Here is a 26,182-nt window from a genome sequence, read left to right on the forward strand (position 1 = left end):
TGCTGATAGAGGCAAACTCTTCCACTGGTGTTCTTTCTCACACAAACGCTGTGGTTTCAGTGGGAGTACTGCAGCATTAATGAGGTGTATTGCTTTATTCCTCAGTATTCATTAAACTCTTCAAATAGGTTTTATTTCCAGTGCTGATGATCCCAATCTATATACACTCAAAACTGTAATTAAGATTAAAGGACATGCTCACTTTTTTAAAAACAATTCAGGCTTTTTCATGGAAGGTTGTAAATAGCAAAACTCAACTTAAATACCAAATGGATTATCTGTAATGCACATTAATGAATTCCCACACAGACATTCCTGCATTACAAGACATAGAATGTTGTATTGTGGGTGTATTGAGATCTCTGAGTCATTTGGCCGTGCTTAACTGATTCACATGCCCTGCATATATATAAATAATACACTGTGTGTACGTGATGCTGTAGATAGGAGCAAGTGGAAACATCTTGAGAAGGCCTTCACCAGTGGATTGTCTCTCTCTCTCTCTCTCTCTCTCTCTCTCTCTATATATATATATATATATATATATATATATATATATCAGTTATGGTTCTTTTTTATTTAATCCAAGGTGTTTATTTATCTTTTTTTTAATAATTTATTTTTGACGAGATAGTTTTTTCTGAGCCTGAAGGCTTTTTATAATATTGTTTTCCTGTTTTAGGCATTAGGATTTTTTTTTTTTTCTTTCCAGAGTGAATCTGAATGTTGAATAATATAAATGAAATAAATAAAATCATCCAACGCTCATGGATCACACGAATCACGTGTGGGAAACTCATTAACTCACAGAAACCTTAACACCACTGCTTGCAATAATATACATTGTCTGTGCACTTTAATACACAGGAATGCATTTGTATATTTCCTGCAGGGAAATACTGCAGTGTTTGTTTGATGCTAATGCAGGCGAGGGCAATGGGACCTGCAGCTGCCGGGCCTGTCTGACAGTCACCGCTGTGCGGGTCGCTTCCACAATGCGATAACCTGGCATCGGTGTTGGGATGCGCTGGGGCTGTAAACAAACCCTGTCTGTCTGTTTGCTTTTCTATCCTACAAACATGTTATCCTCCAAATAACGAAACAGTCCAGAACTGCGCTGGAGGGGCGCTGTGCTACACCTGTGCGCAGCCCGAGCAGCAGCGCTGTGTCTGCACCCCCCCACCGCAGAGGACTAGACTGAACCATCCCCGGCAGGAGAGGTGGGACAGCTGTCACACATGTGCGCCCGCACGACCCACACGCCGCGCAACCCGCACGCACGCAGCGGCCCGGGGCCCAGTCCCCGCAGCGGCCGACACCTGGCCAGGTAAGCACGGCGCAGTGTGCAGCCGCGGCCCGCACGTCGCTCTGCGCTCTGACGTCACCCCCGGCGCGGCGGTGGCCGGTCCCGGGCTGTCTGTCTGCGATGGCGCTGTGCGGCGGGGTGCGGGCACAAGCGGCGGGGTGTGCGGGCAGGAGCACGACATGTGGAGGGGAAGGGACGGCGACACACTAGCAGCTCGGCAGCCCGGAGCCACTGCGGCGCTGCGCGTCCAGAGCATCTGTGCGTGAGACAGCCAGGCAAGTGAGGACTGCGGACGGGTTTGTTTCGCGTTGAGGCTGGTGACTTCAGGGATGTTGTTTGCAGGATTTAACTTCATTATTTGTTGGCTGTGTCTGAGTTGTGGTAGCGCAGTTTCTGTCCAGCGAGCCGAAGAGGAAGTGCTGCGGGTTATTTTGTGGCGTTTGACATGCTCAGTGTACAGGTATGTGAGTGGCATGTAGCTTGAAACACACATGCTTTGCACGCAGCGGCAGGGAGAGGGGGCTCATTATGCGGGGTGTCTGTGTTTCCGCACCGTTATTATTATACTGCGCTGCCTGAAACAGAAACATGCTGGCGAGCGCATTGTGACGGAAGAGCTCGGATGCGATGTTTTAAATGAGGCGTCTTACAATTCATTCACCTTTTATACAATGAGTGACTCTAAATATGAGTACCCTTTAAATAAGTGTGTTTTATAAACGCGGAGCTATACTGCAGTAGAATTTAATAAACACGAATTCAATTACCGCATTTGCGCGCCGTAACTTGCAGTAAATACATGAATAAACTGGTAACTTGCTCTCGCCGCAGCTCAGTTTCATTCACTTTGATCGGGTCTCTGGTGTGGAAATCTGCCAAATGAAAACGGGGGCATTGCTCTGGTATTGCCGGCTGTGAAGTCTCTTTTGCAGCCTGTTTGTCTCCGAAATGATGCGTGTTGCTGCAGTGTTTCCGTTACACACAGCAATGCGAGCGACAGACACATTCACATCGACGCATTCATAGATCTGCAACTGTTGTTTATTTGGGATTATACCGCATTCGCAGTGAGTCTAATTGCATTGAAACTGCAGGACAGCGGGGCCAATTAGTGATCCCAAAACGATGATGATAAGAATGTAAAGATATGGGTAGGTATTGAAATGGGTCAAATCATGCACAACACTAGAAACATGGCTGGTGCATTAACTAGTAATACTGTAACTGTTTCACAGGCTTCCCCTGATCCCTTAGGCTGCCACAGTAACTTGGATAAACCATCTGCAATCATTGAATGGCCGACGTCTCCTCACATTGTGCAATTGGGTTGGCAGTGAGGAAGAGAGATTTTCCTCAAGGGTTTACTACACACCACCGAGTGTGTCTGCTAGTGTTTCTGTGCCCTACTGAGCAATAGTCAAACTATAATTACACTGAGGAGAAAGAGTCTGGGTGGCACTGCATCGTGGGTCAGACAGGCAGTCTGGCGAGTGTCCTCTCTTCCCAGGTCATGATTCATGGATCCCTCTTGTCTGTACCTGAAGGGCTGCAGTGAAGGACTCATGGAGCGGGACAAAGAGAGGTTTTTTTTATTTAACATGGGCTGATGCTTCACTGAAACTTTATTGAGAAAAGCTGCAGACATTAGTTATCCTTGATAGCAGACCGCCGTTAACACATATATGTACAGTAACAGAGTCTGTCTGCAGCCTCTCGCCTCTTATGTTTCTTACTGGTGAAAAATGAGGTCTAAAAGTCTTCAGATAGGCTCTGTAACCTGCACAGTGAGTGTTTGTGCTGCTGTGTCTCTTCGTAGTCAGAAGGATGTGGCATTTCTTATCAGTCATCAAAAGAAAATACGTAGAAATGTTCCGTTTCCCCCCTAAAGTTTTTATTTATCTCTGTAATTCATGCCTTGTTAAATTTGGAAAACAGAAATGAGATCTAACGTTAAAAAAGCAGAAATAAAAATGTACATGTGCCTAACATTTGATTTATTTTCACTGTGTGTCAGGAGATCTCTTAAGCCCTTTACTGTAAACGCAGCCTTGTAATCGTGGTGTAGTATCAATGTTAATCTGCCAGTTAAAGGGGTTTAGAAGGCATGGTTTTGCTTTTCAAAATGGGTTTGTTCTTGGCTGGGGACGTTTTTTTCTCTCTCTCTCGCTAAGAGACGCGATGTAAGTGGCTTTCCTGTGAAGTTTGTCAGCCAAGTCTATCAAGATTGGCAACAGAATCTCTGACATCTTATCATGCGGGAAAAGGCATGACTCCGAAGGGCTGTCGAGGATGTGAAGATTGTGTGAAAAGCAGATCTGAAAGGGCAGTTTTTTTCCTGTATGCTGTCCTGAGCAAGTGGAAGAGCAAAGACAAATAGTGCAGCTATTTTAATTCCTGGTGTCTCTGCAGGTTTGTTAAAAATAAGGTAATAAGAACAGCATGTGGGGTTTGTTTAGAAACAGGAGCATCGAGCTGATAAAACCTGAAATGAATCAGAAAGACGTTGAATAGAGAATTTCAGTTAATCAACACTTTGATCAACCGGAGTCAATGGCCAGGCTTATGATTTATAGTGTCGTCTCATGTTGTGCATATTGTCGTCTAAGTTTCACTTCAGGTTTTGCAGAGTAAGAGAAAGTAAATGCTAGTACAGTTTCTTCCAAAGTGTCTTTCGTGCAGTTTGATTCTCCATGGTTAATTGATCTCAGATTGATACGCAGATGGACAGCGAATTTAACAAATCGTCAGCTTGGTAAAGTCCTGGCAGTGCAGGCTGCATCTGACAAAGATTAAAATATGGCATCTCATGGCATTAGAGCCTTAATCACTTTGAGATGCAGTGAAGATCACACCAGTCCTGGAATCACCTTGTAGCAGTTTAAATTATTCAGCCACGATTATGGCTGAGTCACTGAAATAAATGCCCAGCAGTGTCAGTGAAATGTGTAAGAATGTATGCGTTATCATTATTATAATTATTGATATTGAAGAAAGGCTTATGTCAGAGTTGTTTGGGGTATATTGTCTTCTACAGAAAACAAAAAGACAAGAAATGAAAATTACCAACCAATGTCTCAGAATTTATGACATGTTAGACATCCTTTGAAAGCATTAATGTGCAGCTAAAAGAATACATTTAAATTTACATTTAAATACATAATTTGAACAAAGACCCAATTCCACACAGAATTAGATCATGTAGGCTGTTCATTTTGAACTATATTCCACTATAATACTAAAACCTACTGAAAGATTAATACTGGTCTGACCAGGCTATGAGCGCCGTGTTCTTTCAGCTGAACTTTGATGTCATATACATGTCAATTAGATTTTAATTAAGACACCTTTGACTGCTTTGCTGTAACAGTTGTCGAATTTCCCCTTTCAGCTTTCACGTCTGTTACAACATCCCAGAAGAACCTGGTCTGAAGTTCCAGCTATGCAGAAACGATCGCCTCCTCCAAAATAAGCATGATAAAGACGGAGGCATCGGGGGAAAGATCCAATCTCCGTAGCGCCTCTCCCCACCGCAATGCCTACCGGACTGAGTTCCAGGCCCTGAAGAATGCGTTCGACCTGCCCAGACGAGATGGGGACCCCAAGCCGAAGGAGACCACGGAGAAGCCCCAGCAGCCAAGAGGCCGGCAGTTCGGCTCCAACGTCAACCGGATTAAAAATATGTTCATGCAGATGGGAATGGGGCCCAACGAGACCGCGGCAATTCCGTCCAAGACCAAGGGAAGAGAGGGTTCCTCCCCTCCGAAGATACGCAAGCCCAGGAGCTCTCTGGACCGGGCCGATGTGTCGGTCGTGAAGCTGCAGGCCTCCGTGAGCGAGCGGGTCAGCCGGTTCGACACGAGCCGGGATGGCACCGGCCTGCACTCCAAGTTCTCGGAGACACGGAAGAAGTTTGAGCAGACCATCCGCGAGACCTCGCAGACCACACTCTACTTGGCCGGCAAGGACAAGAGGGGGTCTCATGAGCAGCTGGACGAGTGGAGGGGGACGCGGTCCAACAGGGGCAGCACTGACTCCCTGGACAGCCTGTGCTCCCGGACCGAGGCCTCCTCTCCCACCGTGAGCCAGCTGAGCGCCGTGTTCGAGAACGCGGACCAGCGCAGCACCGGGATGATGAAAACCAGCGGGAGCAGGGAACTGTCCTCCCCCGATGGACATCAGAGACAGACTGACCTCAGCGAGGATGACGTGAGCTCGAGGCAGTCGCCGGTGCGCGGGGTGCTGAGACACGTCGGCCGCAAACAAATGCTCCCGCTCTCCTCGTCTTCAGAGGACCTGCTAAGCCCCAGCCCTGTCTTGGAGATGGCGGACGTGGGAAATGGGATGTCCCCCGTGGCCCAGTATAGGCTGGAGGTGGAAGAACAGAACAAAACTAACCGGAGGAACACCGAAGGCGATCTGGACGGGGTGAACGGGTTCAGAGGGCAGAGGCAGGTGGGAACTGCCACTGACGCGGATCTGGGCAAGACCGTGGCATCCATGCGTGACCCGCGGGCGCCACGTGCTCCTGAGATCCCGTCAGGTCAGACCAACGAACAGTGTTACGGTGTCGCATTTGGCAACTCGACCCGGGCTCCTGGCGACCCGATAGAAGAGCCCAGCAAGGGCGACGGCAGAGAGAAGGTCTCCATCACTCTGGACGGCGGGGATTGCTACCGGGGAGTCGGCGAGAGCTACACTGAGGAGGAAGAGCACGTGCACAGCGACAACAACAGCTTCGAAGAGCCAGATTCGGAGATCAGAGAAATCCCCGGTTTACCGGAGGAAGAGGAGGTCCCCGATAACAGAAAGATCAGATTCAGCACAGCTCCGATCATGGTAAGATGGCTTTCTTATAATAGTGTATGTTTTGATTCAGGAATGGAATCTGCCATCAGCAAAGCTTTCATTGATAATGGCACTCTGACGTACAAAACAAATTAGTTTTTCTTTACGGCATCTTTAGAGGAAAAAATATGACTAGGTTTTCGGTTGTCTGTCTTGGTGTTAGTGAACATTAGTTTGTTAAAATATAAGGGATTGGCTTTAATCCCCTCCGTTGCCAGAACCTCAAACTGTGTCAGAGGCTTTGCATGCGAAATCTCTGTTGAAAGCTTTTTCCAGAAGTACTGTTTTGAGCCTGTCATCACCCGTTAGAGGCGCTCGCTTTGGCAGTAATTCAGGTTGATTTTCACAGATCTGGAGACTATGAGAAAAAGATTTTGGTCTTGTAATGCAGACGTGGAAGGAAGTGTTCAGCATTTCAGGTGTGAAATGTTGCGTCAGTAAGTCATTTAAAAATATCTTTAATCACAACCCCGCTGCATAGTCCTAAACAGTGTGGTGCTCAAAGACAGGGCCCTGGAGAAATCACTGTGTTGTCACTGTTAACTGTTTTGAGTTTGGTTTGGTTTTATTGGGTTGCCAAATGCTTACTGGTTCAGTTAGGATGTTTATTTCCCTCACAGAACAATGCGTCGGTGGTGGAAATCGACACTTAAGCCGCTGTAAACAGTCCCATAATCCTGCATTATGAACACCGAAGCTGCTTGTGAAGATTGTAAGACGCGAGGCATCTCTGATTTTGTGCATCGCATTGTGAGATGAGAGAGCCATCTTTGAAGGGGTGTTTCTAGGTCAAGAAAGTGTAGATTCCCAGCTTCTTCTCCCATAAGGAAGTCTTGAACACGTTCTCCGCTGTGCAGTTGTGCACTTTGTGTTGCAGATCTGTAGCAGTGGAAAGCTGCCGAGCTAAAGAGAGCAGCTTGCTTTGGAGAATAGAATAATTCAACATGTTGTCTGATGGTATTACAACCGTTTGAGGCTCCTGGAGGGATCCCTGATTTATTTTTAATTCTTTGGCCAATGGGTGCCAACACCTTTTTGAAATTGTCCTCCAGGTAGTCATACAATTAGCCACAACCCTGTGTTGTTTCCTACCAATAACCACCTGCCCGTTGCTGTAACTAAATTGTTCACATTGATATCAACATTATTGTCGTTCCTTTTTATTTTTGCTTCGGTATTGATTGAACACAAATATATTATTTTCTATCTGCCACAGCCGGCGGTCGATGGCAACTTTCTATTCCCTCTGCAAATAAACTAATCTCCAAGAAATTCGTAACGTGTTTAAATAATTTACACGCCTGTGAATTGAAAACCCTGTGAGGATTGTTTGGCGTCCCGTGTAGCTGTACGAGTCATGTCGTCTGCCTTGAAGAAAATAATCACTGCCAGCTGTGCCTGTCTTGGGAGGCGATCTTGGGAGATTGCGGAGATAGAGATAAAGCCCTTCTAGTCAGCGTTTCCTTTCAGAAAGCACTGCTGTGTGGTAACGAGACATCCACACTTATTTTTTATTGTCTTTTATTGTTTTAAAAACCTCAGGGGCAGCAGACCTTGAGATGACTTATGGCTTTTGATTATTGTGCCTCAATTAACCATGCAACAACGTTTATACTGCTGGAGATGCATTGCAGTTACCTGAACGCAATTTAGATGTGTCTTTGAAAGTATGAGTATAAGTTTGTGTGTCCGAGGGAGATGGTGTGGTTTGTCTTTTTGATTATGGTCACTAATTGATGCGACAGTTTCAAGTGGGAACCCAGTTAGTCCACTAGACTGGAATTGGAAAGACATACATGAAGATTCTAGTCAAGCTTTTCAAACCCTTGAAAGGGATCAGCAGTTCACAGTCCCTGAACTGACACCATTATTAAACGCTCATCGTTTTAAAGCAGTGCTTGATGAGAAGGGAAATCTAGTAAGTCTTGGAGACCAAACTGTCCTGTTGGGGATTCAACGGCAGACACGGACCCTCTCTGTGGTTCATTTCACTTTCCACGGCGCGTCTCGGAGCTTCCGAAAGCGGGTGAGTCGATTGAAAGCGCAAGCCTTTAAGCCCCAATTAATCCAGCCGTCTGTGTGGAAAGTGCAGCCGTTTGCTCAGTGACTCTTTGTAGTTCAGTGCTGAACTCCCAGCAGGTTGACCACACTGGAGAACAGCCCGGGACGCGGCGAGGTGCCGTGTGTTTAGGATGTCACGAGGCCTGTTGTATCTGGACAGTAGAGACGGCAGAGGAGGGTATTTCACTGCTAGGATGACTGTATTCCTCTCTCCTACCCATCGGTGTAAAAACGTGTTCAGGTTTCCATGCTTTTATTCTGGAGGTGTGTTTTTTTTTTTGATGACCCTGTATGTTTTTCAAATCTACATTATTGTTGAATGAATGCAGTTAATTTTAGGTAAAAATCAATAATTTTTTGACTTCTTTTGCAGCCTTCAATCCTCTGTAGGTTTGGGCTGCTTCCCTTTCACTCTGTCATCCTCTGATCCTGCAGAATCCGTCGTCTGGTCGAACACAGACCTGCACTGCAGCAGAGTCTCGAATGGGCGCACGTGACTGTGGATCAGGCAGAGCTGCACAATGTTTTATGTGCTTTATTATTAATTATCTGTTGAAGACGTGCCAGATCTGTTTCCTTGCATTGTTATCCTTTAAGGGTTAGAAATTATTCATCCGCAATCCTTTTTAAGCATTCATGTTTATTCCTTATTTTCTTTACACGTTTTATGCTGTTTGTTTTGTTCGTTTGGACTTCTTTTGTGGTGGTGCTCTTTTTGTGTAATCTTCTATGTAATTAATTAGAAAAGGGATCTCGTTTAATTAAAAAGGAGTCGGAACGTTTTTGATTTTGGACTGAGCTCCTCGTTTTTAATGCCAAAACCTCATATTCATGTGCTACAAAGAGCGAAGGCAGAGTTGGCGACGACAGCCACACAACGGCACTGATATGCAGATTCATATTTTGTACAGTGGAGGCAGGACAAGAAGAACATTGTTTAGCACATGTGTTCAATTAGTACTCGGTGGCGTACTATAATTTATTCCAAATTAGTTAAACCACAAAGAGGAGTTTTTTTTTTTTTTTGAGTTGCATAAGCAGCTCCAGTTGGTGGAAATAACCCAGTTTCTCGTGCAGCGCCCTGGGCTATTTTTACCTCTAAGGTTCTCTTCATACTGGCCTTGCAACCATTTCTGTGAGGAGCATGGTAATTCTGTCTCACCTTGAAAACAAGACTCAATTCCTAGGGATTGCGCCCCGGACCTATTAACGGTAATACTGTTGTGTTCAATATGTGTGTGAAAAGTACAGCAAACCCTGGTCTCGGTTTGATCACGTCTGTTTAAAACACGAAGCCCTTTATTACAGATCTGTTGGCCACACATGTTCAGTGCATCTGCTGATCGGGAACTGTCTGAATCAACCGCCAGCGAGGAAAACTCAGATTTACGTTCCCATTACTGACATATGACTGGTGTGTAAAGAATGCTATTAAAAAAGAGGAAAATGTAGAAAACAAACCAACAGCCTACTACTGGTTTTCAGTGTGGGACAATGTACTATGAGATAATGTGTGTAACTCCTGAAAATGTCCTTTATAACTGTCTGAGAAATGTTGGGTCAGATCTCTTTCAGCCCGATAGCTGTGGTTCAGATCCTTCTTAAAGCATGTGCTCTGGAGAAACCTTGTCAAAGGCAAAAAAACTATCTGCGTCAAGGGCAGAGAGGGACCCCCTCAGTTTCCCAGGCGTATAGATATTCCCGAGACCTGGCTTGTGTGCCGCAGTAAGACCCTTTAAGTCCTGAGCACAGAACTGGGCTTGTGTGGAAGTAGGGCAGAGCCAGGTTTACTGGAGCTGAAAGCAGGAACAAACGGCACCCTTTAATCAGATTCGCAGCTTAGACATTTCTCTCAGCTGCACAAATGCAGCTCTTTTAAGTAACTCACAGTTTGCTAATGAGTGTGTTTTGTTTCTCCATCTTCAGAAGCCTTCCCATAGCTTTGACTTGACATTTTTCCGTTTAAGTTTTTTTTTAATAATGTATTACAGAGATGAAGACTTGGTTAATTGCAGCAGCATTTAATATTTGTGCCAATAAACACATTTGAAATCTTCCAAGAACTCACTCCCAGTGTCCTTCTGGTGTTTGACAGGAACAGGGGTAATGCACAAAATTGTTTAGGAGAAAAACGCTGCACAACATGTCAAATTGTCATGTTGTGTTTAATCTCCTCTAAGCTGCTCATCTGACATGCAAGATGGAGTTCACAAAGTGTTCTGAGATTTTTTTAAGCCGAGTTTACACAGAAACGTTACATGGAAAAGGAGTGAGCTGGAGGTTTGCACATTTGCTATTTAAAGCTGTGCGAAAGGATTGTTTATATTTGATCAGATTAAGGGAAATCCTCGCTCGGATTTAACTCACTCCGGTTTCGGCCAAGAGCAGAAAGATTAATGTCTAACTTGATAGCGGGAACCTGTTTTAATGTAATAATAATGACACAAAAAGCTCACTGACATAGGAGAGAAAGAACTGCATTGGGACAGTAAAACAACTGTTTATGCTGGCTAGTAACAATTAGGATTACCTAATTGTGTAGAAATGTACATTGTCAATTGGAGAAGCACACATTCATATGGAGAACAGTACAGTGTGGAGGAATGGAAGGAGGTTAAGTATAAATAGGTTATAACCCAGATGAATTCTCAAATATTTTTAATAATTGGGTCACGCTGTGACAAATCGCTCGACAGGGGTTTACACATCATATCCTATTTATATTACACTTCTTTGTTCGTTAAATGTCACACCAGAAACAAATTAAATAATAAAAATAATCATAAATGTTTGTATAGTTATCAATCATTAACTATAGTGAGAACTAGCAAGTGGGCAAGGTTTGTTTTTTATTTTAATCTGGAAAGGAAGATAATATGTATGTTATGTGACATATCAAAACCTTTGATGATCATAGTAAAAGCAGGAAGTCAGTTATCGAAAGACTTTGACAGTGTGTCCCATTTCTTAACGGTTCACCTGACTAATCCCTCGAGTTGAGCACCGGCCGTTTATATCTGGACCGCCGTAATCACTTTAACATCAAGAAGGTTTCAATTAAGACTTTCAGACAATTATAGCTCACAGGCCAGTACCTAATGTGTGTTGTTGTGTATCTATGTATTAAATGTGTAATTAAATTACACCCAACAGTATGATTTCTCACCAGGATCAATACTTTGATAGCAAATTTTAAATACATCTATCTCTGAGGTCCACTCAAATCTCAGTGAAGTGTTTGTGTTAAGGGCATATAAAACACAAAAATGTAACTTGTTTTATATTGTGTAATGCTTCAAAACAGATGCAGTGTGTTAATTAAACCGCTGTATTCAGAAATGGGAAACCCTCTTGTATATGTCTGTGAAAGGAATCATTTGTCCACTACTAGAATCATATTCATTCCTGTAGTGGTTTGCAGTCGTCCTCTGTGTGGGCGGCGCAGTGGGCCGGGCTCGTGGATGCGAATGGTAATAAGTGCTGCAAAAGGATTTTGAAACGCATTCTTAGGCAGATAAGCTGCCTACGGAGACGGCAATCTGTTGCATGAGGAGCACGACTTGATTTCTCAATCCTGTCATTCTTTGACTGAGAAACAGTCTCGGCGCTGCCTCTTGCATCTGACCTTTCTCTGTGCTGTCGGAGCCCGGGCCGAGCAACACAGTCAGGCAGTGGATTAGCTTTTCGGCAACCCTTCGAGACGGGAATTTGTTCTTTTAATGTGACAGATTGGTAACTAACTCCACCTCCCTGTCTCTGTATGTAACAGTGTGTCCATTTGAATAAAGTATTGGGTGTTTCCATTTCCTTTTCATCATTTACATCCAACAATATTACAGTAAATCATGTCCCCAGAGTTTGAAATGCTTCTGAAAAGGGCTGACTGTGTGTTTTTTCACTGGTTGTCTTTCCTGTCCACCCAGAACTTGGCGAAGGTTGTCTGGTTTTCACTCCGACGATCAATCGTATTGATTAGTCCATGTTGTCATGCTCCTCGGTGAAACTGTGTTGTTGGTGATCACTTTTCTAGGTTAATTGGTTTGATGTTGTACTCGGGGGCTAATTGTTAAAGCTGTCATTCTTGGGTATTTTTCCCTCTGTTGAATAACTGAACTAAAATCAAGTCTTGAAGCCTTTCTTTATGCAGATGTTTTGGTAAACTGTTCTTTGGAACATAAGAACATAAAGTGTCCAATCGAGAGGAGGCCATTCGCCCCATCGTGGTCGTTTGATGTCCATCAATAACTAAGTGATCCAAGGATCCTATCCAGTCTGTTTTTAAATGTTCCCAAATTGTCCTTCAACCACATCGCTGGGGAGTTTGTTCAGATTGTGACGCCTCTCTGTGTGAAGAAGTGTCTCCTGTTTTCTGTCTTGAATGCCTTGAAGCCCAATTTCCATTTGTGTCCCCGGGTGCGTGTGTCCCTGCTGATCTGGAAAAGCTCCTCTGGTTTGATGTGGTCGATACCCTTCATGATTCTGAAGACTTGAATCAAGTCCCCACGTAGTCTCCTCTGTTCCAGGGTGAAAAGGTTCAGGTCCCTCAGTCTCTAACTAGTACATTGTACAGTCTGAACATTACTGCCCTTGTTCAGTGGTGACCATGTGTAATGAGATCGTGTACACAAGCTAATTAACCCTACATTCTCTGGTTCTGCAAATCCAAAGAGGCATTTCACAGGAAGAGCAGTAACCAGCCGGGACCAGGAGTCACGGAGTGTTTCTGAATTGATCAGCCCCCTGCGGTCCCCGTAGCTGAAGGGTATTAATGCCGGCCTTTTCCACAACCCTGTCTGCACTCACCCATTCCTCTGGTGCAAAGTAAAATTGAAATGGTTAATCGGGTCCTAAGAGAAATAAACATTAACTCGCAGATTGTCAGCTCAGTACAGTGTGTTCAACCACTGTGCGGTGTGTGAAAGTTCACACTGCCTCCAGGAACTGCCATAAAATGCTAATATCTGTGTCTATGCAGTTTTGAAAATGTTATCAATTGTATAACATTCCTGAACACATAGACCTATTACGCAGGATTGAATATCCATGGCTTTGATCATGAAACACTGATCAGCTCACCAACGCTTTTATTTATTCAGGGAATTTATGTATTATGATGTCTTTTTGAGGGGATTTCCCACGCTTTAAATCCAGCGCCTCAATCTGGGACCCGCTGATTCTCCCGGGCCGGTTATGTCCTTTCAGTGTTCTGGATTTGCACTTGAAAGACGGGCCTGATAGTTTTGATGCTCGAGTAATTACTGCTGTTGCACTAGATATGGAAATCTGTATAATAGCCCCTTTCCATGAACACTTTTCTCACTCTCCCTGTCGTTGGTCCTGTCTGCAATGAAGCGCTCGCTCTGAGGGACACGTTCTGTAACAAATGGTTTATCCACAAGTGGACCTCACGTATTCGGCAACTCCCTTCGTGGTGTAGTAAGAGAAACGAGAGCACACCCAAACGAAGATCAGACACGCAGCTGGGACTGCCTAATTTGAAGTGTGGCGTAGGAAGCTGCTGCTGTCCATTTTAAGGAACTGCTCCTCAAAATTATTTCTGCAAAATTATGAGTTATTGAGAGAATACGGCCCTCACAGTCTTTAGTACAAGTCATTAGTACAAACAAAAGTAATACATTTATATGAAATAACAGGAAAGAAATTGGAACAGGAAGAGGAAAAGTTAAGCTTGCTAGACTGTAAAGGTGGTCTGCAGCGAACTGTGCAGGATTTACTCTGCGTATATCTGTCAGAGGAAGGAAAAGGAAAATTGTATGAATGGCACAAGCTGAACATGGCATCGTTCCTGAAATGCCCGTCAGTGGCTTTCCGGTCATGACTCATTGGATTCAGATGGAAAACACCTGATTTTCTAAATCAGTAACGACTAGCTTGCAGTTTCTGCCTCGCACCGGTGAGAGCTGGCCAGGTGTCTCATGTTTAGACCTGCGGGAACGGCTTTCAAAGGGTCTTTTGGGTTGCTAAATGAAACAAAGCCCTCAGAAACATCTGTAGAGAAACCTTGGTCTCATATCTTCACACACACAAAAGGCATTGTGTGTGCAGATTCTGTTTTGCTCGGCAGCTTTGCTTTGGGTTACGTCTATTAACACAACCCCATTGCCATGAATTAATTGTGGTGCGGTCTCTTGCTATACATATCTCACATCAGCAAAACTAATCTCTTGACACTTTTGTAGGTTGTGTGTTGTTTTTCCTTTGTGTTTACGATATGGTGAAGTTTCCCCAGGTTGCCTCGGAGTGCCACTCAATAGTAATGGACACCACTGGATCCGTCCAAGGCTTCCCTCTGCTCTGTAGTGCAGTGATCGTGCCAATAGGGACAAGGCGCAGGTTAGCGTGCTTCTCAGCGCGGCACACAAACACTCGCACCTCGTTTTTGTTTACGCCCATTGTAGCGGGGGCATCTTGGCCCCTTTAGCGCGGTGCAGTGTATTATTTATAGGCCGCCGTGGGGTTTCGAAGCAGAAACCTGATGCCTGATGGTTACGGCAGACCGATTGTGACATGGGCGTGTGCGAAACAACAAAACCACAAACGCCTGGGGAGGCAAGATAGCGCCGGGTGTTTCGTAAGGTGCATCTCGACATCTGAACTGTAGCCGAGTCATGCAGTGCGCTCCAGTGCTCCAGGGTTGTAGGGGTGTGTGTGTGTGTGTGTGTGTGTGGTCTACTGTTGTTAAGTCCTGTGCGTCAGTTGTATGTGTTCATTCAGACCCCAAACCCTCAGACTCCAGCCTCTCTGAAACCTGGTGAGAGCTTCCCCACAGCAAATCTGCTCTCTAGTTTGGCAGGGTGGTTCTCTTCGCCGTGGCTTTCTGTGTGTCGTCATCGTGGTTTGCAGTTCTCCTCCATTTACTACGAATTAACTTTGTTTTTCTGCATTTTCCCTTCATTACTAATGGTCTGAATATTGAAAATTGGAGAACTTGCGTATAGGGGGATCTCCCTGTATCTAAGAGCGACAGTTTTGGTCTACAAGAAGACACACCGAGGAACACTGATATATATTAAACATAGTTTATGATATTGCGCACGTTGATTAAACACTGTTTGGGGGAGAGTTGAATGTGAGTTTGAATGTGAGTGTCTGTTTGGGTTCGCTCTGTTTCTGTGTTGCGTTCGATCGAGTTATCTCAAGGACTTTGTGCCGCCTTGTCGAGGACAGGGTCAGATTAGCAGTCGCGCGGGTGGGACGTGAGAACCGAAGTTCGTCCCTGACTCGGTGTAATCCTCAGCTCGTGGAGGGCCGTGCGAGGTCTGGACTTACTGTTTCTTGGCAGAGAGGAAGTCACATGAGTCGGGCTTTCTGTGCAACAGGGCTTTGCTGTGTCACTGTTCTGCAATGGGGTAGTGCTTTATAAAGTCTGTTTTCTTTGTGTTTTGGCTTTATTTCAAATTGCATTTATTGCATGCGGTTGCTAAACAAATGTAAACATCATGTTTTCATTATTTCTGGGGATCCTGTCTGTAATTTAAGCTTGGAAGGCTTATGAGAGGAATCCAAAACAGAGATTCTACAATATTCAGCATATTTTTCACATGACCTGTTGATGGGTAATGTGTTTATACTCTCTTTATTTAAAGGTGTGCTATTGTGCCTTTCAGATTGATGGATAATGAAACTCCTACCTCCCCATTTTTAATGTTAAAGATATCAAAGCATCTCTGTGTTGAGCTGCAGTTTAAGTTGTAGACAGATTATGAGATCCAGATAATGGATACAGATCAAGGATGATGGTCTCTACCCTGACAGTATCGCAGGTGTTTCTGCCCATCACGAAGCCTGGTTACAGCCTGACTGCTGAGCGCACTGTGTAGGACAGCTCCTCACACCGGAGCGAACCGACTATTGTGTCATTAATAAGACTGTGAATGGACCGCTGGTGTGTGTGTTGGGATGATCGGTGCCCTGACCCTGCTTGTAGGCAGCACAGACGCTGAGCTGTCATTTCACTCATTCTGTCTTTGGTAAACCGTCCTTTCCAGGTGTTTCACACTTACTCCGACGAAGACTATGACCGGAGGAATGAGGAGGTGGACCCTGTCGCCGCCTCGGCCGAGTACGAGCTGGAGAAGCGCGTGGAAAAGCTGGACCTTTTCCCTGTGGAGCTGGAGAAAGGTAGATCCGGCCCGGGATCCCAGGAGTTTGGGTCTTGGACAGGAATGATTAAAGGTTAACAAATGACAAATGATACTACATAGTAATAGCTGCCTTTTCACTGTCTCGGCCTAAAAAAGTGTGATTTTCACAGTATATTAATTTTCCAATTTTCACAGTTGAATAAAATCTCTGTAAATGCCCAGTAAAAGGTACAGGATAACTCCATTTAAATGTGCTTGTCTGCTGAGTGTGTTGGCATTGCTTATTACAGTGTAATTGCTCGAATTGGATTGTGTCATTAACCTGTAGTGTACCTTTAACGTTTCCTTTTCAGTGCTTATTTTTTTTTTTTTTCATTTTTGTATAATGTGACATTAAATAAGACGCACACAAACACTTACACCCCTTGTAGAATAAACATACAGTGGCTATATTCACAAAACTGTACTGTAATATTAAATGTACAACACATTGTTTGATATATACAAAAGGTACAAAATAAGAAATTAAGCTTTCTTAAACTGAAATCAGTGCTAGGTTTATGTGACTCTTTGCGTGTCCTTGTATGATTGTTACACATCAGAGAGAGTGAGTGTTAATCCACACAGCAGCACAAGGTTTGCATTGTGACCCGTCTGCCTTGTCTCTGCTCAGATGAGGATGGCCTCGGGATCAGCATCATCGGGATGGGTGTCGGGGCAGACGTGGGTTTGGAGAAGCTCGGCATCTTCGTCAAGACCGTCATCGAAGGGGGAGCCGCGGAGAGGGATGGCAGGTGAGACAAATGCCTTTAAAAATAAAAGAATGAAACTGAGACATAAAGTCAGAGCTGAAATAGTGTCAGAATCAGCACAGCCCTGTCAGAGCGCTGTGTCTGTTTTCACAGGAGTTTCCTGTCCTGACAGAGCGACAGAAATATGGTTAGTAACAGGATGTGGAGTGGAGAGAGAGAGAGATCACAGCTAGGAAAATGGCTGTGAAGAAACAACAGGAAGGACACAGGGAGAAAATAGCTTAGAGGTAAAATGTGCTGAACAAACAGTAATATGTACAGATTAAGTAATATTTTCATGTCTTATTATTATTACAACTAGTTTAACAAGACATAAGAACATAAGAAAGTGTCCCATCGAGAGGAGGCCATTCACCCCATCGTGCTCGTTTGGAGTCCATTAATAACTAAGTGATCCAAGGATCCTATCCAGTCTATTTTTAAATGTTCCCAAATTGTCGATTCAGCCACATCGCTGGGGAGTTTGTTCAGATTGTGACGCCTCTCTGTGTGAAGTGTCTCCTGTTTTCTGTCTTGAATGCCTTGAAGCCCAATTTCCATTTGTGTCCCCGGGCGCGTGTGTCCCTGCTGATCTGGAAAAGCTCCTCTGGTTTGATGTGGTCGATGCCTTTCATGATTTTGAAGACTTGAATCAAGTCCCCACGTAGTCTCCTCTGTTCCAGGGTGAAAAGGTTCAGGTCCTCAGTCTCTCAGTAGGACGTTCCCTTCAGACCTGGAATAAGTCTGGTTGCTCTCCTCTGAACTGCCTCTAGAGCAGCGATATCTTTCTTGAAGTGTGGAGCCCAGAACTGTCCACAGTATCCAGATGAGCTCTAACTAGTGCATTGTACAGTCTGAACATTACTGCCCTTGTTCTCAATTCTACACTTTTGAAAATATACCCTAACTCTCTTTGCCTTTTTTTTTGCTTCCCCACATTGTTTGGATGTGAAGCATCCTTGGTCTACTTTTTGTGGTTCCTAATCTAAAGTTGTGCATTCGTTTGTTCTCCTGCACAGTACATTTCTCATGGTCAGTGTTATCCGTTTGTAACGCAGTGTGGTGCAGTGGGGGGCTAACAAGCTGCACACAAGAACAGCCTGTAATCCCATCACATCAGGCATCTCAAAGGCAGTGAAAATAGATTCAGGGAGGATTTTATCCTGGTACCCCATGTGACCACAGCACGGATGGACGTCCCACTCTGATTTGTCGGTGAAGGGATTTCTGTGCCATTAAAGCACACCAGCGTGTGTACATGAAGTGTTCATTTGAATGTAATCGGTTTGTGTGTGGTTAGTTATCTCCACGCTTTCCACGTTCGGAACGGTATAGAGTCGATTTATTGAGAGTTACTGCTGAAAGTTTGTGGTTAAAGCCTCTAAAGTAAGTGGTAGTAGTGAAAAGTGTTTTCTTTACCTTTGCTCAGAGTTTTTCTCATGAGAAATCACAGGATACGTCTCTCTTGTTTTTTTTGTTTTTTTTTCCCTGGGTTTTTCAAAGGTTTGGTTGCTCAAGAAATCACTTCCTCGTTTGAAACGGAGATAGAACAATCACAGCAAGATGTTAATCCCCCCACCTGCCCCACGTGGTCTAAATGTATGTTTTATAACATATTAAATAAAAAAAAAGATGTTAGAACCTCTACAGATGTAGATTAAATGTTAAGCCCACGAAAACAAAACAGAATCCCTGGTACTTACGCATTTCATTAAGATATATGTGCACAGGGAGCTGGGTTTAAAAATAAAGCCCATCACTATCAGTTCTCCTTTTGATTGTGTTGGGGGAGACATGTGCACAGTCCAGCGCTCTGCAGCCGGGCAGACGAGTGCCCCAGTTTCCCATGAGATGAGAGATTGCCTTCAGCCTTGGGCCGGCCCTTCCACTCCGTGCAAGCGCGCTTTGAGAATGATTCCTCCTGTCTCTTTGGCCCTCGCTTGCCCACGGTTAATGCTGAGAAATTCGGTTTTATATATATATATATATATATATATATATATATATATATATATGATAAACAACATCAGATTTCTGCCACGGGGTACCAGAGCTGTTGAGGTCGTTACACACAATCATTTCGTCTGGATGGACACTGTGTGTATGGCTAGGCATAGGAAAGGAGGGGATTTGCTGTGCTGTGCTGGATGCAGGAGTCCTCCGAGTCGAGACATATTTTGGGGAGGCCTTCATCCAGCAGTGGTTCCATAAAAGCTGATGAGATTCCAGTGGTTCGCAACCCTGGTACTGGAGAAGTCCCTACCCTGCTGGTTTTTGTTCCAGCCGAGCTCTCAATGACTTAATTGATCCCTTAATTGAGCTAATAATTTCCTTTTAATGATTTGAAACAGTAGGGCTTTTCTTATTAAGGAACCAACTTTTTATCAGTTACACAATTGAAAAAGTCAAATATAAGCAATTCAATTAAGTAATTGAGAGCTCAGTTGGAGCAGAAACCAGGAGGTTAGGGGGTCCCACAGGACTAGGATTGGGAACCCCTGCTATATGCAGTAGATGCTTATGTACATGTGCTAATCTCTTGATTTTCCTACTGTGTCTCAATCCCAGAATCAAGGTTAACGACCAGATCGTGGAGGTGGATGGCACCAGCCTGGTGGGAGTCACCCAGAACTTTGCCGCTGCCGTCCTCAGGAACACGAAGGGCACAGTCAGGTACCAGCGCCGCCTGGCTTCACACGCAGCAATCGCCCGATCAATCGAGCTTTGTGTTGTGCGTTTACAGTGCGTCTTCTCTGAATGTCAGCAGAGGTTAGGACGTGTTTACAGTCTCAGGAGGGTTTCTCTCTTACTGAGAAATGTGAGAGTCATCAGCTAAGATAGAGTCAAAAACACTGTGTCCTTGGAAAATAAACATGAAATCTGAATTGACAAAAAAACTAACTTCCTGTCAGTATTGAGTAGAGATAGTTGCCCATTCGCTGGTTTTGAAGTCTGGTGTGAAAAGGTTTAAAGCCCAGTTTTCATGTGGAGAACAAACCAATACGCTACTGATATAATCTTGTCATATAACACAATACCCTAGGTATGAATAGAAAGTAATCTGTATTGCTGTTGAAATCTCAAGTAGAACATTTTAAATATAATTTAGATAGATACCAAGGAACAGAAGGTGTCATTCTGAGCCAACAGCAGGAGATTATGTAATAATTAAACTATTTTCTGTAATTAGAATGTACAGCCGTTTGTGAGCAGACTGCAGATGAAGAAACAAAAACACTTTATTGTAAACCTTAGTCTCAGCTGATGCTGTTCTGCAGGGTTTTTAAAAATGATTATTATTCACCTCTGCCTCCCTCCCACTCCCATCTGGGAGACGGTCTAGACATAACACTTGACGTCTGTAATTGTCTTGGGGCGATGAGAACTAATTCTGTGCCGAGGAATTGTGAGTTCGGGAGTCGTGAGATAATAGATCTGTGGAATTTTCTGAGATGACAGTCATTTTCCAGGTCAGTTAGTTTCACTGGGTTGCAGTTAGAGGAGAGAGCGCACAGGCAAGAATATCTCCGTTCTCTTGTTACTTTACATGTAAATCAAAGTCGAGGCGTGATTGGGCTCTGTGCGTTCGACACAACTGGCCTCACATGACTTTGCTGCGACCGAGACTGGATGACTGGGCAAGGGAAGGTCAAAGCCTCTCACGGCATCCAGGCACGGCAGAGATACCTGGTTAGAGGTGACAGTTTGAGTTGGAAGCCACACGCAACGAAGCACGGCAGGAGAAGCGTATTTTCCGATCTTCTCGTTGTATCGTGTGCTATCGCTCGAGGCCCCAGTCTTGTGTGAGTTTGTGTCTCTAATGATGGTCCCTCTGCTCTCTGCTCGGGGGGGGTGCTGTGTTCTGCCGGATGCGATGATCTCCGTCCGGCCCAGGATTGGGCTTCAGTGCCTTAGAGAAGCTTCACCCTTCTAATCAAATGCTTAAATTTAGAAAACCCAAATTGCAGCATGTAATTTGGAGCCCCTTGTGAGAGATGCAAGGAGGAAGAGAGAAGAATTAATTACACTCTTCAGAGATAAAATACTGTTCTCCAAGTGTGTGTGATGGGCTTTACTTTAACTGGAGCGCAGAAAAGACTTGTTCTCTGATGTGCATGTGCTGTGCCATATATGTTTGATGCCAATATACATTAAACATACATGGCAATGCGCTGGAAACAGGAATGTGCGTCAGAAAACATATAGGATACTATAGGATATTACAGAATACTGACTTTTCTAACAGCGGTGGACAAACCGCAAACAAAAAGAAAGCAAAAAAACATATTCCTTTCGTTGGATTGACTTGATCAATCAGTCGTTGATATTTTTCCACTGTGTTCTTCAGTGGGGGTCCCTGGCCGAGAGGCAATACTGTCTCGGGTCACAGATATTCCCTCCTCAGACTTAGATACCTCAGCCACCAAAGGCTGCGAAAGAGATGAACTGGAGACAATAAAGCTCAGAATCATGCGTGATCTTGTTCTGATATATCACCCTTCAGTCTCTAAACACAGTGCCCCCGTCCCTCTGTGCCCCACAGGTTCGTGATTGGCCGGGAGAAGCCGGGCCAAGTCAGTGAGGTGGCGCAGCTCATCAGCCAGACCCTGGAGCAGGAGCGGCGCCAGCGGGAGATGATGGAGCAGCACTACGCCCAGTACGACGCGGACGACGACGAGGTACGTCCGTCTCCCCCGCGGTGTGTGTGCCCGAGCCCTGGAGAACGTCCTCCCGGTTTTTAACTGCATTTAAGATTAATTTCAATGAGTTTAAGGTCTGCCTTGTTGGTTCATCAGATGGCGTAACCGGTTCCTCATTCTGAGCTCCCATGAGCCTTTGCAGCTCGGGCCGGGCTCCTTCTGTGGGGCCTCTGGGTTTGGCTGACATCACACCCTCCACCGGCCTATTAGAGGGGCTGAAAGTTTACTGGGAAACTCTGAAGGGGGCCAGAAAAACGCTTCAGAAAATGCAAATGAAAGAAAGGATGAGGATGTCATGTATTTCCTATCTAGGCGACGTGTCACTGATTTGCTCCTGTGATTTACGGGCAGTAAAAGGCTGAGGGGGAAAGGGGGTTGCTGTTTCTCCTTCAGTCAAGAGAGGCACTGTGTTCGGCTTGTTCATTTATTCCCAGCTTTACCCAGCTGGCGTCGGGGTAAACGGATTCCCAAGTGTGGGTCTGGGGGCTTTATAGTCCCCCAATCAACAGGTCACACGGTGTTGAAGGACATGGAGAGCTGACGATGAAGCTAAAGCCACCCGATAAAGCACTGCTGACATACATTTCAGGACAGTCTTCTATTAAATGGTTGGGTTCAAAATGCAAGTCCTCTTCCTTGCAGTACCATGTGGTTACCTGTTTGTATGGTAAAAGCTGGAAGCGGTTCTAACCAGTTGCTCTGGAAGGTTTTAATTAAAGTAGCAAAATATAGTAGGCAGCTGAGCACTACAAATCAGTGACCCTGGGGTATTGGCAAAGCTTTTAGACTAAAAGGATGGTGGCAAGTTGCCAGGTTCAAACTATAACGCAACGCTCTCGGAGCAGGAGACCTCGGGCGTAAAATACAGCTGTGTGGTTTGATGCGAAAGATAAACTGTAGGAATTAATGTGGGGATAATGCTTCGGCTTCATCAGGAGGGGTGACACATAATGCACTGCAGCATGAGTGGAAAGCTCAGCTACGGAATATTTAAACGATAGACAAATCACAAAAATGCAAAACGTGCATTCCCAAAGCGTCTGTGTTTTCCGGTCATAGCAAACAAATCTGTGTGATCAGCTGCTATATCTGTGAGTCCTGAAACGTATTCAACCTGCCAAAGCCCTGCTACGTCTCCCGCAGATCCTGCAGGAAGAGAATCGTTCTTTCTCGACGGGAATGCGCATGGCTTCCCCACAGCTGGAGGGAATTTCCCATGTTTGGGATCGTCCTACACGCTGGATACACAGCTTTTGTAGACCGCTGCCTCAGACATGTAGATACCCCGAGTCCTACAGCTGGCATATCATGATTTGCCACTCACATCATTAGTGCTTTTGTGTTTAGTTTTGTGCATCTGAAGAAGATTAACCCTATAAAGCCGAGGATAACTGGCAGCGCAGCTCCGGGGTTCCTGGTTTCATCTCTCAACGGTCCGAGCGGATGTGAAGACTCGGGTGACGTCGCCAGTAATACACAGACACAGACTGTAGCTGAGGCTTGTTGTAGTCAAAATATGCAGTCTCCGGGTCCACGCTGATCTTGTCGTGAAAGAAAGGCTCGTTGTTGTTCCAGGATCAGCTGCCTCCGACACAAGACAAAGTATTTGTTTATCATATGAAGTAAATTTAAACTTTCTTCAGTTTCCAGGACCTCATATCTGTCAACTCAAAGGCGCCCCGTTATGAAACAGTCCCTCCGTGCTGCCCTCATAGAAAATATCCCTGCTCTGAGGGACTCTGAATTAAATCCTTACAGCACACAAAAACATATTATGACACATATGTCCTGAAGGTTTCTCCCCTCCGCATAAACCTGTATGTTTTCAAGTGATGGTACTGACTGCTTTGTGCAACTTTCTCAGTCCTGTTTCTCTCAGCATGCATGTGTATGTTTGTGTGTGTGTCTATCTTTCTGTGTGCGTGTATGTATGTGTGTGTATGCATGTGTGGGTGTGGGTGCATGCGTGTCTGTCTGTCTTTCTGTGTGTGTGCATGTGTGTCTGCGTTTCTGTCTTTCTGTGTGTGTGCGTGCATGTGTGTCTGTGTCTGTGTGTATGTTTCTGTGTATTCGCTGCAGCTGCAGGTTGTATCATGAATAATAACAACAAGCCAGTTGTGTGGCAGCTGAGAAAACTGCACAAATCCAAGCAAGAGTCACTCAGAGCAGATATAATGAGATAGAAAAGAAATGAGGAATAAATTCAACCAAAATAGGAAACGTTGCACGAGCAGCCAGGAAGGTGAAAACAAAAGAGGAAGCTGAGGTGTAATTTAATAGATTTCATTCATATGTTGTGAGTTAAAATCCTTTAATTTTGATATAGGCTGTATAACTGCACTAAAGAAGAAACTGAAAGAGAAAGTCTGAAATCTCGAGATGTGAAATGAAATGTTTAAAGATAAAACCCAAACCGTCTAAAATGATCAAAGATCTTGGTGAGTAAAAAAATGTAAGTGTTAGAAATGTTCGTTGACGAGCGAGAAAATCTGTGTGGGAGACTCTCTCCACGATCCCCTCCATGAAAGATCCACTTCTCCATTAAATAAACCATAAGCTCTCTAAAATGCACTCCATGTCGCAGGTGAATGTGTACTGGCCTCATTCTTTCAACAGATAACAGCGAGGAGACGGTTATTTCCACAGGTAGTACTGGGCTGTAATGCTTTGACACAGAGGCACTGTCCCACAACTCCCTTTCAGTCTTTCACACACCCCGAGTGCTTTGTTTTCCAGAAAAGTGGTGTAAGAATGTAGCCAGAAAATGGTAATTGCTTAATTGATACACAGTGTTCTAGCATCTCCTTGCCCTTATCATTTAGTTATGATTCTGTTTGTAAGGTCTGTGTTAGGTGCTTTAACTGCGGGACTATGAACCATGCCGGACCAAACCATATATCCGCCTTCTGTGTGTCCACCTCAGTTCAGTTCAGTTCTGTTTGTGGCCCAAGCCCAAATTAAATATAACTCTGAGCTGTAAGACCCAGGTCCCATTCCACTCAGGCAGTCCGTGTTGTTTTTCAGACGGGGGAATACGCCACAGACGAGGAGGACGCCGCGGGGCCGGACCTGCCGGGCAGGGACATGGCCATCGAGGTCTTCGACTTACCCGAGACAGAGGACATATTCTCCCCCACAGACATTGACACCGCCAAGCTCTCGCACAAATTCAGAGAGGTGATGGATGACCCAGACTTGAGGGGCCTGCTTGGACATTACTGTGATGGAAAATGTGCCAGTTGTTTGTCACCCGATCCGGTGTTCATGGCTATACAAAAGCCTACCTTTCTCCTGGGATGAGAGAGATATATTTTGAGAGTTGTTTGGTGGCTCTTGGATACAATTAGAAATGTAGAATGTAGAAAATACTGTTTTGAGACATTCTGGAGACAATTGAGCATTCTTAAAAAGAATAATTAACAATTCTAATTTCAGTTGCGAAAGCTGATAGTGTTTACATTTTAAACTCCTGAATGTATGAGCATTGACCGATAAGTGTGGCCCATTGTGTAACCAGATAACACAGACCTGCATCGATAATTAAGGAGGGAGGGGAGTCGGGCAGCTCAGTGTGTAGTTCTGCGTGACGGACACCTTAATTCACCACGCGCTGCAGTGCAGTAAACTCTCGCTGTGATGGAGATGGTTGGTCACTGACGGAGCCCCTGCCCTGATGTGAGATTGATTCAGTTCTCTTCCATATTCACACAGTTGCAAATAAAGCACGCTGTCACTGAAGCAGAAATACAGAAGCTCAAAAGCAAGGTAAGATTGTTTTTTTTAATAAATTAATAAAACAAGAAATAAATGGTTATTCTAATAAACCGAAGGCTGATAGATATTATTCTTATAATGTATAGTGTGTTATATTGTTCCCTCTGATGTTAGGAAGGGTATTGATTATGAAACGGACGCGATATGGAGGTCAATATAGATAATGTGCGCTCATTGATTTCCAGTGACTGGATTTATGTTGGTACGATGCATTCTGTATTGGTTAATGTTACCCAAGTGGGCTTTCACCCGTAAAGGATGCCATTGTGCATTAAAGAGCCCGATTTATATACATTTTACTCGTGCGCAGTGGGAGAGATGGAGAGCTCCGCTGGCAGCTGTTTTCTGTGTTTATTGCAGAGGTGTGCATTACTTGACTTGCGTGTCAGACAACACAAGCTGCTGTGTTTGTGCAGTGAATTAGTAATATCCCTCTGTTAATGTGTAAAACAACCAGGAGGCAACCGGTTAAGCACAGAAGGGTGTAGACAACATGGACAAGAGCTGTTTAATGTTGTAGATGGACCTGCTGTTATTAAAGTGCAGTGACTAAAGGCCCATCTAGCCAAAAATCGGTGCCACCAAGTGGGCATCTGAATA

General features: G+C 44.6%; 1 protein-coding gene across 4 annotated transcripts in view; it reads left to right on the forward strand.

The window, feature by feature from the left end:
- The first annotated feature begins 1,243 nt into the window (after positions 1-1,243).
- The window catches only part of ppp1r9a (protein phosphatase 1, regulatory subunit 9A), a 37,593-nt gene continuing 12,654 nt past the window's right edge, over positions 1,244-26,182 (forward strand). The window contains exons 1-8 of one of the 4 annotated variants that reach the window (XM_066715491.1): positions 1,244-1,581; positions 4,695-6,142; positions 16,222-16,408; positions 16,991-17,111; positions 19,677-19,781; positions 21,652-21,787; positions 24,833-24,985; positions 25,520-25,573. In XM_066715491.1, the coding sequence (XP_066571588.1) occupies positions 4,778-6,142; positions 16,222-16,408; positions 16,991-17,111; positions 19,677-19,781; positions 21,652-21,787; positions 24,833-24,985; positions 25,520-25,573 (2,121 nt within the window). In that variant the 5' untranslated portion in view covers positions 1,244-1,581; positions 4,695-4,777. Of the gene's footprint in view, positions 1,582-1,606; positions 1,767-4,694; positions 6,143-16,221; positions 16,409-16,990; positions 17,112-19,676; positions 19,782-21,651; positions 21,788-24,832; positions 24,986-25,519; positions 25,574-26,182 lie in introns of those variants that run through there. The other 3 variants (XM_066715493.1, XM_066715494.1, XM_066715492.1) reach the window with 3 other exon arrangements.

This window comes from Amia ocellicauda, chromosome 10 (genome assembly GCF_036373705.1).
Source record: "Amia ocellicauda isolate fAmiCal2 chromosome 10, fAmiCal2.hap1, whole genome shotgun sequence".
Lineage (NCBI taxonomy): Eukaryota > Metazoa > Chordata > Actinopteri > Amiiformes > Amiidae > Amia > Amia ocellicauda.